The 13,293-nt window shown below is 42.8% G+C and overlaps 1 protein-coding gene across 1 annotated transcript; it reads left to right on the plus strand.

Moving 5' to 3' along the window:
* Positions 1-3,353: 3,353 nt before the first annotated feature.
* On the plus strand, positions 3,354-9,875 carry LOC127161809 (NACHT, LRR and PYD domains-containing protein 14-like). The gene is made up of 5 exons (XM_051104561.1): positions 3,354-3,430; positions 4,262-4,501; positions 7,753-7,926; positions 8,963-9,009; positions 9,106-9,875. Exons 1-5 carry the CDS (start codon positions 3,354-3,356, stop codon positions 9,630-9,632), a joined length of 1,065 nt encoding a protein of 354 aa, XP_050960518.1. The 3' UTR covers positions 9,633-9,875.
* The last annotated feature ends 3,418 nt before the right edge of the window (positions 9,876-13,293 follow it).

Genomic DNA, 13,293 nt, shown 5'->3' on the forward strand with positions numbered 1-13,293 from the left:
AGGGCCAGGTCCATGTAGAGCAGGTGGGCCTAGATCGTGGAGCAGGGACAGACAGTGAAGCACTGGAGGACCTGGATCGTGGAGCAGGGACAGACAGTGAAGCACTGGAGGACCTGGACCATGGAGCAGTGGCAGACAGTGAAGCACTGGAGGACCTGGGCCATGGAGCAGTGGCAGACAGTGAAGCACTGGAGGACCTGGGCCATGGAGCAGTGGCAGACAGTGAAGCACTGGAGGACCTGGGCCATGGAGCAGTGGCAGACAGTGAAGCACTGGAGGACCTGGACTGTGGAGCTGAGGCAGACAGTGGAACACTGGAGGTCCTGGGCCGTGGAGCAGTAGTAGATCGTGAAACACTGGAGGGCCTGGGCCGTGGAGCAATGACAGACAGTGGAACTTCGGAGGACCAGGGCCGTGGAGCAGTAGCAGACTGTGACGTACTGGAGGGCCTGGGCCGTGGAGCAATGGTAGAGTAGGAAGCCATGGTGGGGCAGGCAGAGCAGGTAGAGCAGGGAGAGCGGTGTTTTCATTGACAATCCCTTTATCCGTGGCATGATAGGCAAAGAGTTCATAATAGGCCTTCTTGGTGGTGACATGACTGGTAGAGAGTTCATCTTGGAACGCCGCCCCCATAGGAGGATCCACAGCTTGTGCTGACACCTCTGGGGGCATGGGCGCAGATGCTTGGGCAGGTGAGGCAGGGAAGTTATAAATGGCCTTCATGGCCGTGACAGGACGGGCAGAGAGTCCTTGGGGAAATGCCGCCCCTTTAGGAGGTTCTGCAGCCGGAGCTGCCACTTCTGGGGGCATTGGCGCAGAGTCCTTGACAGAGGAGGCCTCTGACGTAGACTCGTGGACAGACGAGGCAGTGAGTTCATTAATGGACGCCACCTCCTTAGGAGGTTCTACAGCGCATGCTGACACCTCAGGAGGTATTGGCGCAAACTCTTGGACAGACAAAGCCTCTGGGGCAGACTGGTGGACAGAAGAAGCTTCTGGAGCAGACTCGTGGACAGACGAAGCTTCTGAAGCAGACTCGTGGACAGACGAGGCCTCTGGGGCAGTTTCGTAGACAGGCGAGGCCTCCGGGGCAGACTCATGGACCGGCGAGGCCTCGGGAGCAGACTCGTGGACAGAAAAGGCCTCTGGAGCACAGTATGCAGCCCACACACTGAAGATGGCTACGGCCATTACAGGCAGCACAGTAGCTAATGGGGTGTCTGTTGACCTTGTGGGTGCTGATGCTATAGGCTTGTGGCTTGGGAGCGTGGGCTCTGCGTGGCTTGGGAGCGTGGGCTCTGCATCAGTAGATACATGAAGTGGATTGAGAAGGTTAGAAGGGACCTGGTAGCATCTACAATCCATCTACTCAGAGTTTCTTTCGAAGCAGGATACCCCTTCTTAGCGGGGCCATAGCAGATGAACAACTGTTCTGATTTAAGCCACAGGGCAGCTCTGTGGACATAGGCACCTCCCTGGTGGTTGATGTAATAGACCACTGCTGTGCTGTCGGTGCACACCAGCACATGGTGATCTCTGAGGTCTGGGAGAAAGTACTTCAGAGCTCGAAATACGGCCAGCATCTTGAGGCAGTTGATGTGCCAACTGAGATGGCGACCCGTCCACAGACCTTGAGCGGAGCGGCCACTCATGACCGCCCCCCATCCGGTGAGGGATGCATCTGCTAGCGTGACGCGGTGGTGAGGAGCTCCCAATACCGGGCCATGATTTAGGAACCACGGCTTCCTCCACATAACTAAGACACGTAGCCCTCTGTGCGTGACCTTGATCATGTGGAGCGGGTTTCCCCTCGGGGAGAACCCTTTGGTTTTGAGCCACCACTGTAGTGGTCTCATGTACAGCAGGCCAAAAGGTATCACGTTGGACGCAGCTGCCATCAGACCCAGCAGTTGTTGGAACTGCTTGACAGTGAGTGACCGGTCTTCTTTGACTCTCTTGACTGCAACGAGGATCGACTCGATCCGAGCAGGGGACAGACGTGCCTGCATCGTGGTCGAATCCCACACCACGCCCAGATAAGTGGTCCTCTGTGATGGAGAAAGCACACTTTTCTTGGCATTTAGTCTTAACCCCAACGTTTTCATATGTGCGAGAACGACATCTCGATGTCGAGCCGCTAAACTCTCGGACGCTGCTAGAATCAGCCAGTCGTCAATGTAGTTCAATATGCGAATGCCTTGGAGTCGAAGAGGGACTAATGCAGCATCTACGCATTTTGTAAACGTGCAGGGTGAGAGTGCTAGGCCGAAGGGAAGAACCCGATACTGGTAAGCTTCGCCCCTGAAAGCGAACCTCAGGAACTTCCTGTGTTGAGGAAGGACGGAGACATGAAATAATGCATCTTTCAGATCTATCGTCACAAACCAGTCTTCGGACCTGATTTGTGACATTACTTGCTTGACTGTAAGCATCTTGAACTTGAGCTTCATAACTGATCGATTGAGGTGTCGGAAATCTATAATGGGACGCAGCCCTCCATCCTTCTTTGGAACAGTGAAGTACCGGCTGTAGAACCTGGATTCCCTGTCGTGAGGAGGGACCACCTCGATGGCCTCCTTCCTCAGAAGGGTCTCTACTTCTTGCTCCATGACCAGAGCCTGCTCGGGGCCCACCAGAGTGGGAAACACCCCGTCGAAAGGCGGTGGGCGCCGAACTGAATAGCGTAGCCTTTTTCTACAGTGCGCAGCACCCATGCAGACATGTTTGGCAGTAGCTTCCACACTGCTAATAGTCTACTAAGGGAACCAGCCTCTCGAGGGTGGCCTCTGGTGTTTGCTGAACTGCTAGCTTGGAGCCCTGTAACGGCGGACCACCAGGAGACTGCCAAACTAACTGTTCTAGAGACCCCCCGTGGGGTTGACGAGCGTCCCGGTTCCGCTATGAGCCCGGTCGGAGGCCGTTGTGCCCTGTAGCGCTGGCAGGGACAGCAGACTGACCTCCTGAGGGCACCGAGGAGAGACGGACACCGTGTAATGCGGTGCTACCTGCTCTTCCCCGGTAGGGGCTGCACCACCCGCAAGTCGGGCCTCGCCTTGGAGGACCCCGGCCTAGAGTGCCGCGAGTCTCGGTCCCGGGACGGGGGAGCACAAGTCGCGACACTCAACTTCTGTACTTCTCGGTATGAGGATCTGGTACTCGGTTGCGGCTGCTCATGCCCAGCAGCCGCAGAGGTTAGAGAACGGCGAGGCAGGTACCGCTGGAACGCCGCCGCTTGCTTACGAGCCTCCTGGTACCTGCTGACAACAGAGTTGACTGCTTTGCCAAACAGGCCAGAAGGCTCAAGCGGGGCGTCCAAGAGGAAGACCAACCACAGGTGCCTCTCCACCGCCGCCATGGCTGCCATAGACCGCCCCACTGCCCGGGGCGGTCTCCTTGGTGGCGTGGAGAGCGAGATCAACGGTCCTGCGGGGTTCTTCTAGGTCTACTTTCTCGCCGTCTGCTAACCCCTTAAGCAGGTCAGCCTGGTATGCCTGGAGCAGCGACATGGTATGAAGGCATGCTCCAGCCTGACCTGTTGCCGAGTACCCCTTACCCAACAGCGAAGATGTAGTGTGAAGTGGCTTGGAGGGTATGGTAGGAGCCTTCAAGGACGATGCCGTGCCGGGGGATAAATAGCTGGCTAGCGTCTGTTCCACCCGGGGCATCGCCTTATAAGCTTGCTCGTCGAGCCCCGCCACGTTCCCATAGCATTCACAAACAAATTGCATTGCATTCACAAATAAATGTAATCTGCTGCATCTTCAGCGGCTCAGATGTCGGGAGTAAATGACGACCACTATGTTCATTATTTCATCCAGCAACACAACACCTCAATCGCTCAATCTAACTTACATCCGTGCTTTGGCATTGAAACAAGGAAGGTTACTGGACTGTGACAGCTGGTCTGAGGTAAGAGCTCATGTCAGTCAATTATCATAGGAGCGGCCTCTGTCGGTGTAATGGCACACCAACAGGCATCTGAGAACGGCTCGATTTGAAAAAGGGGATATTATTTTTACAGATTAATTAAAAACCACTGCATGGATTTTTATCATTGTAAGGTAAATTTGTACATACACTGCCAACACACATTAATGTTCAAACAACATGAAAAAGTGAACTTAGCATCCGATGACCCCTTTAAGTTATTCAATAGTTATTAAAAGAACATACACAATGAGTGATCAGAAATTAAATAAATAAAAACTTTCTGCTATTGGAGACACTCTTCCTTCCCTACATTGAATTACTAAAACATTAATTTAAAATTTAAAGAAAGGCCATTTACTTGTTTTCATTATAGTTGTTTGTTTTGTTTGAATAGGTTAAGTGGATGTAATCTCACTACTCAGTCCTGTGAAAGTTTGTCTTCAGCTCTACGATCCTCAAATTCAAACACCCTGAGAGAGCTGGACCTGAGTAACAATGACCTGCAGGATTCTGGAGTGAAGCTTCTTTCTGATGGACTGAAGAGTCCAAACTGTCAGCTGGAGATTCTGAGGTAAATGGTTTCAGTAAAATAAATAAGCAAAGTGTATTTATCAAATTGTAAAGCTTGCAATGTAATTTGATATTATTATACAGTGCAGCACTATTTATTTGCATGCAAAATCTCATGATCTATTGTTTTCAATGTCTTTCTGGGTTTGAAAATACAACATTCATCAAACATCTGCACTTTTATTTGATTGGCCATCCTAATCATCAGTTGTCTTTGACATGTACTGTTAGACAGTTGTTTAAATGTTTTTGTCATCCAAACAGATAGCTAATATGTGTGTAACATGAAGAATATTAAATATGAACTCCATAGTATTCCAGTAAAATGTAACTAAACTTGAAGTGTACTACAGGCAGTACGGTGGAATGCTTAGTTCATCAAGATCTCACAAAGTTCCATTATAATTAATGAAGCTCCTGCACAATGAATCTCTTATGTACACCCTTTCTACACTTAGTTTGTTATAATGAGAAGATTTGTGAGCTTGCAGAACTCAGCACTGAACAAAACTCTTTTGTTTTAAGCAGTCAGTGGATTATGATTAATACTGTGTTCAAGGAATGAGATATGAGATATATGAGAAATGTCTGTGATACATTACCTAATGCTGCAAAAATGTAAGTAGCTGCAAGTAGTGTTCATTTGCAAAAGTGACTGAAATGGTCACACTGCAGAGCCCTGCAAATCAGTATACAGAAGTCAAACAGTTACCTTAAACTCTAGTGTTAAGGTGCCCAACACACCGTCACTTAGCTAAAAAGCTCTGTGTTTCTCTTACACATGCAAAGAGAGAGAGAGTAAAAGTGTCTTACATAGCACATAGACCTGACTTGCTACATGTAAATGTTGCATTTTCTTGTCAGAAATACATTACAGTTATTGTGGAATTATTTAGCCTTTAAGAACAAACAGAAGCTGGTTTCTTCAGTAATGGGTGGAAATAATAAACAACAGAGTTTCAATTTCACCTATTAACCCTCTAAGCGCCAAAGTCGTTACTCATTAAAACACACTGTAGTTTCTAATATTGTGTAATCACTCATGTGTATTCCCTACCACTAGATGGCAGACATGTAGTACTTTGATTCTAGACCAAAATTACGTCAGGTTCCTATTCAAAGTATTTGAGGAAATAGCAAAGCAAGTGAGCTATCGTATCTCTGATGCGGAAACGGTTCAGTTCATAGCGTGCGAGTGAATTGTGAGATTTGTGAGAGAAAATCGCCAAATAAAAAGTAAAAAGTTGTACTGTAAGGATGTGTTGCACATGTTATTCGCCGATTCTGACTCTGAAGGGGAATATTTGCCTTTTGGAAATGACGATCGGTCGTCTAATGATCGCGCATCTCCCGGTACATCTTTACAGCGCAATGGTGCTGCAGTCAAAGCGAAAGTGTTCGTGAAGCACAAAAAAAGCAATCATGTCGACCCTTTGCTCAACGGGGAAGGGGGTGGCAGGGGTGAATGTGGGGCTGGAAGTAGCAGCAGCTCTCTGGATTCAGCGGCGCTGGATTCAGCGCCCCAGAGAGGTGGGAGTGGCCGCGCTGTGCGTGCGAGAGCCGGGAGACGTGGTAGAGGCAGCGGGGTGATCTGGATCATGCGTTTAACTACTGTATATTATAGTAATATAGTAATAATGTAGTACTTTCTCCTGTTTTATTGTTGGTTTCCTCTTTTCTGATCACTTGGAATGAGGATAAAAAGACCAAAAAAATCACATGCAAATAAGTTCAAACATCCATTCAATATCTATTATTTCCTGAATATTACTGATGACCTGATCAAAAAGTAGGCTACTGTTCACATACGTTTTACTACTAGTATAGTAATATAGTAATAATTTTGTGCTTTCTCCTGTGTTATTGTTGGTTTCCTATTTTCTGATAATTTGGAATGAGGATAAAAAAACAACAACAACAAAAAAACATGCAAATAAGTTCAAACATCAATTCAATATCTGCTATTTCCTAAATATTGTGAAATTCAAGATGGCCGCCCTTCATGACGTCATAATATGCAAATTAGATTAGTATATTTACACCCCACATAAACTTTTGGTCATGCCCAACATTTTTGTAATTTACAGTAGACCTCTATCTTTAAGCCCTTTCAAGCCACAAGCTTTTGAAATCTTAATGTCAAAATTCAGCATTTTTCAAAAAAAAAACCTGGCGCCTAAAGGGTTAATACAAATTCTATATATATATATATATATATATATATATATATATATATATATATATATATATATTGCCACTCAAAAGTTTGGGATCAGAAAATTTTTTTATGTTTTTTAAAGATGTTTCTTATGCTCACCAAGGCTGCATTTATTTGATCAATACAGAAATACAGAAAAAAAAACAATTAATATTGTGAAATATTATTTCAATTTAAAATAACTGTTTTCTATGTGAATATATTTTAAAATGTAATTTATTCCTGTGATACAAATGTGAATTTTCAGCATCATTATTCCAGTCTTCAGTGTCACATGATCCTTCATGATCCTGATCAAATCATTCTAATATTCCGATTTATTATCAATGTTGAAAACCGTTGTGCTGCTTAATATTTTGTTGGAATCTGTGATTTTTATTCCAAGATTCTTTAACAAATATAAAGTTGAAAAGAACAGCATTTAAAATAGAAAGCTTTTGTAACAATATAAACTACCATCTAAAAGTTTTATTTATTTATTTATTTATTTATTTATTTCAAAAACAAAAGAGAGAATAAAAATTTATTCACCAAGGATGTGTTAAATTGATAAAAAGTGATAGCAAAGACTTATACTGTTGGAAAAGACTTTTTTGAATAAATGCTTTTTAACCTTTTATTCATCAAGAATGCTGAAAAAAGAATCACAGGTTCCAAAAAAATACTGTTTCCAAAACTGATGATAACAATTAATCAGCATATTAGAATATTTTTTGAAGAATCATGTGACACTGAAAACTGAAGTAATGGCTGATAAAAAAAAAAAAAAAAAAAAAAGTTTTGAATCACAAAAATAAATTATATTTTAAAATATATGAATATAGAACATAATTTTAAACTGTAATAATATTTCACAATGTTACTTTTTTTGTATTTTTGATAAAGTAAATGCAGCCTTGATGAGCATATAAGAATTCTTTAGACAATCTTAAGACATGACCATATAGGATATGCCATATATAATTCATGGCTGAAATGGATATGTGTGAAAGAGATTTTTCTGATTGTCACATGGACTATTGCTGTGTTTTCAGATTGTCTGGCTGTATGGTGACAGAGAAAGGCTGTGGTTATGTGTTTTCAGCTCTGAGTTCAAACCCCTCACACCTGAGAGAGCTGGATCTGAGCTACAATCACCCAGGAGATTCAGGAGTCAAACTACTCACTGAAAAACTGTTGGATTCAACCTGCTCACTGGACAAACTCAAGTATGTCTGCCAGGAAGATTTTACATTTTTCTATTTCAACTCCTCAGTGAATATGTGCTTTATATACTGTATACTTGTACACATATATACATACACAAACACATACCCACACACGCGCACACACACACACACACACACACACACACATATATATATATATATATATATATGTGTGTGTGTGTGTGTGGGTCCACAAGGATAGTAAAACCTGAAATTTTTGACGTTGTGCCAGTCCCCACAATGTTAAAAAATTATTAAAAAATAGTAAATGATGTTTATCTGAAAATGTAACAATCTAAACATGTTTTCTGTAAGGGGTAGGTTTAGGATTAGGGTTGGGTTAGGGGATAGACAATATTGTTTAGTCACTATAAAAACTATAGAAGTTTATGGAAAGTCCCCACAGTTCACAGAAACAAACATGTGTGAACTACAGTGAAGACAGCGCTTTAGTTTACAACACTTCTCATTCTTATTTTTATTTATTAAAGGTAGAGAGTGGGTTGATTTGTGCAGTGATCACCTACCAGCAATGTAAAGATGATTTTATGAATATATGAGCTAAACTCTCTGCTCTGTCTGTAGTTATCAATGATCCTACAGTATGTAGTGTATAATAAACAGCTGCTTCACTCAATTCTGATGAGGAGAAATTCATGCAGTCCCGTATCCGGATACACAGCCCTACTAGCAACCACACCATGTACGCTAGCAACTGCACAGCAACACCCTAGCAACCACCTTGTGTACCTTGACAACCACATAGCAACACCCTAGCAACCACCCAGAATGTATCAAGCACAGAGCAAATACCCTAGCAACAATATAGCAACAGACTAACAACACCCCAAGCATCTTAGCAACTGCATAGCAACACTCTCGAAACCAGCCAGAACACCCTAGCCTCTACATAGTAACACCCTAGCAACCACACTGAGTGCCTTAACAACTACATAGCAACCACCCTGAGTACATTGGCAACTGCATCGCAGCAGTTTGTTGACTGACTGAATGTGATTCTGTGTGTGTTTTCTAGTGTGGATCATGGAGGAGAATCCAGGATTACAGCAGGACTGAAGAAATGTACGTCTACAAACACACACTCACACACGCATGCACACACACACACAGCTGTAGTGATTGTTGTTGTGTTATAAATGTGTCTGTTCTTGTGTTCAGGGGTTTGTTTTCTCACACTGGATCCAAACACAGCAAACAAACAACTCATTCTGTCTGAGGAGAACAGAAAGGTGACACGTGTGAGAGAGTATCAGTCGTATCCTGATCATTCAGACAGATTTGATGTGTGTCAGGTGTTGTGTAGAGAGAGTGTGTGTGGACGCTGTTACTGGGAGATTGAGTGGAGTGGAGATACTGGCGTGTTTATATCAGTGTCATATAAGAGAATCAGGAGGATGGGAATGGGTGATGGGTGTTTGTTTGGATATAATGATCAGTCCTGGAGTTTGATCTGTTCTCGCTCGCGTTACACGTTCATATACAATAAGATAGAGACTGATCTCCCTGTGAAGTCCATCAGTCGTAGAATAGGAGTGTATGTGGATGTGAGTGCAGGAACTCTGTCCTTCTACAGCGTCTACAGAAACACAATGAGCCTCATCCACACAGTCCAGACCACATTCACTCAGACGCTCTATCCTGGGTTTAGGTTTTATTGGTCTGGATCATCAGTGAAACTGTGTTGATGAATCCGAATAGACTGATGAGAGATTGTACCCATAATGCTTTGACCTGATGATAAATCAGTAAGAGTGAGATGTTATTGAGTCTCTTCATGACATTAATACTGCAGCTCAACTTCTGTCACTCAAATAACAGAATAAATGTGTCAGAAATCTTCATATAGACAGTAACATCAGTGTGTCTACATTTGTGTTTTTATTGTTGTCTCATCAGTCATTCGTTTTAGTGTCAAATGTAAAAATGTCACAATCATGATTAATGAAGAACGTGTAATTAATTTCTCTGTATTGTTTTTGTACAGAAATAATAAAACACAATGAAAATCAATTTGAGATCAGATTTTAATTGATGTTTGTATCATGAATATAACCGATTCCTCACAAGACTGAAATGAGTTTCTGACAAAATATGACAATCACAGAATTTAATAAAATTTATTATTGTAACGACAGTAAAGCTGTATTAAACGATTATAAGATCTCTTTAAATAAGTGAATGAACCTGTCAAAATACATTTTTAAAATATTTTTTATAGTTTTATGTTTTAATCACAGTATATTTAGAGACAAAAATCATATTTTTTATTTGTTATGATTCTTGGATCGCGTCAATTAATGTGTGGTTATGAGTACATCACATGAGAAAGATTGGTGGGATCTCTAACTTGTAGAACCTTTTCTGTATTATCAACACAAGGAAGACACAAGTTGTAATAAAATAATTTTTATTAACAAAAGATAGACAAGAGTAATCAACAAATACTAAATGAATACCATGAATGAAGAAGGAATAAAGTGCAAAAGATGCATAAAAAGCAAGTGATTATGTTGGGAGTTGCTATGTCAGATCTACGTTATCTGGACAGATAAACTGTTGCTACTCTGAAACAAACAAGGTGAAGAACCTTATTATGCATTAAACAAATACGTGTAAGATTTATTATCAACTGCAATCAGCTATATAATTGTCACGAATCTGGTCGGTGTCCCGTTGTCAGCTCACCACCAGATGTCACTCTCACCTCACACACACACTCTGACTGTTGCACCAACTGCATCTCCCATCCTCCACCGCTCTGAATCGGCCCCCGTGAGCAATCAGGCAATAAAGCCCCGGTCCCTCACTCGCAAACCACGGATTGTTGAATTAGTATTGTTGTTATTCCCATTGTTTGCATTTCCTAGTTTCTTGTTCCCTGTTCCTAGTTTTTGATCTCCTGCCTGGTTTTCTCGTTTTTCGACTGTTCGCCGCCTGCCTTTTCGGACTCTCTATCGTTATTGGATTATTCTCAAACATTGCCTGTGATAAGTCTGCTCCTGTTTTGACCCTGCCAAACAAATGTCTTTGTCTCGCCCAATTAAAAGCTTGCATGTGGATCCGCTTGTCTCTAGTCTCGTTCTCCCCGTAACAATAATATCTAATGTAAATTAGAAAATCATATACTGATAATATAAAACAATGCCAAGGTCTCTGGAAGAGGTTTGGAAGTGATATTTACATTCGCTGTGGTTGAGTGAGCAGTCTGGTGGCGGCGACTTCTTCCACTGGTGGTGCTGGTGGCAGTACAGTGGGGAAAGGAGCAGGAATCTGTTTCGACAGCCTTGAAGATGAAGCGCTGTAGGATGCTGATCTCCTGGAGCACCAAAGGGTCCTAAGATCTGGAACACACAGATGTGGCCCTGGAGTAGGTGCTGAAGGTCCTTAGCTTGGAACACGCAAGCAAAAGTACCTGAAGTGAAGGTTTGCTCACCGGAGCTTAACCTTGTTGCAAATGTCTGTGTGTCTTCTGCCTCTCTGGGCTAGAGACTCAGAACTTGGTCAATCTGCTTTGTCTCTCTAGGATGGAGACTCAGGATGCTGCATCTGTTGTTGTCTCGCTGGACGAAGACTCTGAACATAGATTATCTCTTTCCTCACAGGCTAGAGGCTCAGAACGTGGTCGTATCTGTTGCTGCCTCAAAAGCTGGAGACTTGGACTTGGTATCTGTTGCAGTTTCTTCCCTTAACAGACGGCAGACTCTGAAAGAAGGTTGTTCTGTTAGTGTCCTTTCTTTTACAAGACTCAGACTCAGAACTGTGTATCTGTTACTGTCTCTCTGAACTCAGAACTTTGGTGCTCTGTTTGTGTCTCTTAGATATACCGGAGACTCAGAACAAGGAGTGTCTTTTGGAAGGGTACCTTTATCCCTTTCCGGTGAGGAGGAGATTGCAATTTGGCGCTTCTCCAATTCCATGCTGTGATTGGCTGGTTCCATCAGAGTGGGGGGACACGTGGTTGCCCACCCTTCTTTCCTCCTGTGGAATTTATTTGCATAGTCCAAACACAAAGCTAGAAAAGTGTCAATAAAGTTTTACCGGTGCATTTCTCACTTTCCAAACCACAACCAGAATGCATTTGTCAATGTTACAAACACATTAAGTCCAAACATGATGGGAAAAGATTGAACTGTCATGCATGCATTCATTTGTCCATTAACAGCTGAGTTTGTGTAAGATGTTGCACTACACATTGCTGTCAATAGGGAAACTTATTTCTCTGAATAAGTATAAGTGTGTGTTGTAGTGTGCATCAGTTTTAAGGTTTGAAAACAGTTATGAATGGATTTGGATGGATCTTCATGATCTCTCTTAGTTTCACCCACTGCTGCTGCATCTGGAAGTCCTGAGGAATTTTTATGGTTGGTCACAGGCCAAACCATTAGGAATCAGTCTCAAGGTGGGTGAAGGGCACAAACTGCATTTTGACCAATAGGAAGTTCTGTCCTTCCCAGCTTTGAACCAAAGGTGGTCTTCTTGCGCTCTAAGAGATGTCTGGCTGTTGTCCTGGCATCTTTATCTGATGGCATTGGACAGTTTGTTTATGTTAGTTCACCAAGATCCAATTAAAATGTAGCAAACCTATGTCCAGTATTGTGGTCAGGGAGGGCTCCTGCCATAAACTGGGCCCTGGAATGTGCTGTCCACTACAATATGAACAAGTATTATAGATATAATGCAAACATTACTTTATTACTTTTTTTTAAATAAAATTATTTCAACTTCAATTATTGCAATTGTAACAAATCAATAAAAATATGTTATGATTATAATAATACTCCTGTTGTCACACCCCTGAACTATTTGTATTGGTTTTTCCCTCATGTGTCCATATATGGTTGGTCCTGATCCTGTCCTCATTGAGTCATTATTAGTTGATTTTTGTGTATTATTGTCACAACATGGTGTGCAGGGAATGAGGAGCAGGGACGAGGATATACGGAACATGAACATTTATTAAATAATACACAACGTGAACAGGAACCAAACAGGAACGGGAACAGCAGGGAATCCACACACGAACACAACGAAAAGATGTAAACAGACTTGGAGTGACAACCGACAACCAAACATCGAACACAACCAAATTAAATACACCAACCAATCAGGGGGAGACAGGTGTAAATGATCAAACAGTGACATAATAATTAAAGACAGAACAGGGAAGACCAAATAAGGGCATACATGGGGAAAAACCACTAAACAGTCTACAGGGGTGTGACAATTATTAGGCACCCTTTATAAGTTGTTTGAGTTCAATGCTTTGTGTCTGGTCTCGTCAATGAATACATGTGTTCCTGGCTCCCTTTTGTGGATTTATCTGTGTGGATTACATTAAAGACTTTA

Source organism: Labeo rohita, unplaced genomic scaffold (genome assembly GCF_022985175.1).
Source record: "Labeo rohita strain BAU-BD-2019 unplaced genomic scaffold, IGBB_LRoh.1.0 scaffold_745, whole genome shotgun sequence".
Taxonomy (NCBI): Eukaryota; Metazoa; Chordata; class Actinopteri; order Cypriniformes; family Cyprinidae; genus Labeo; species Labeo rohita.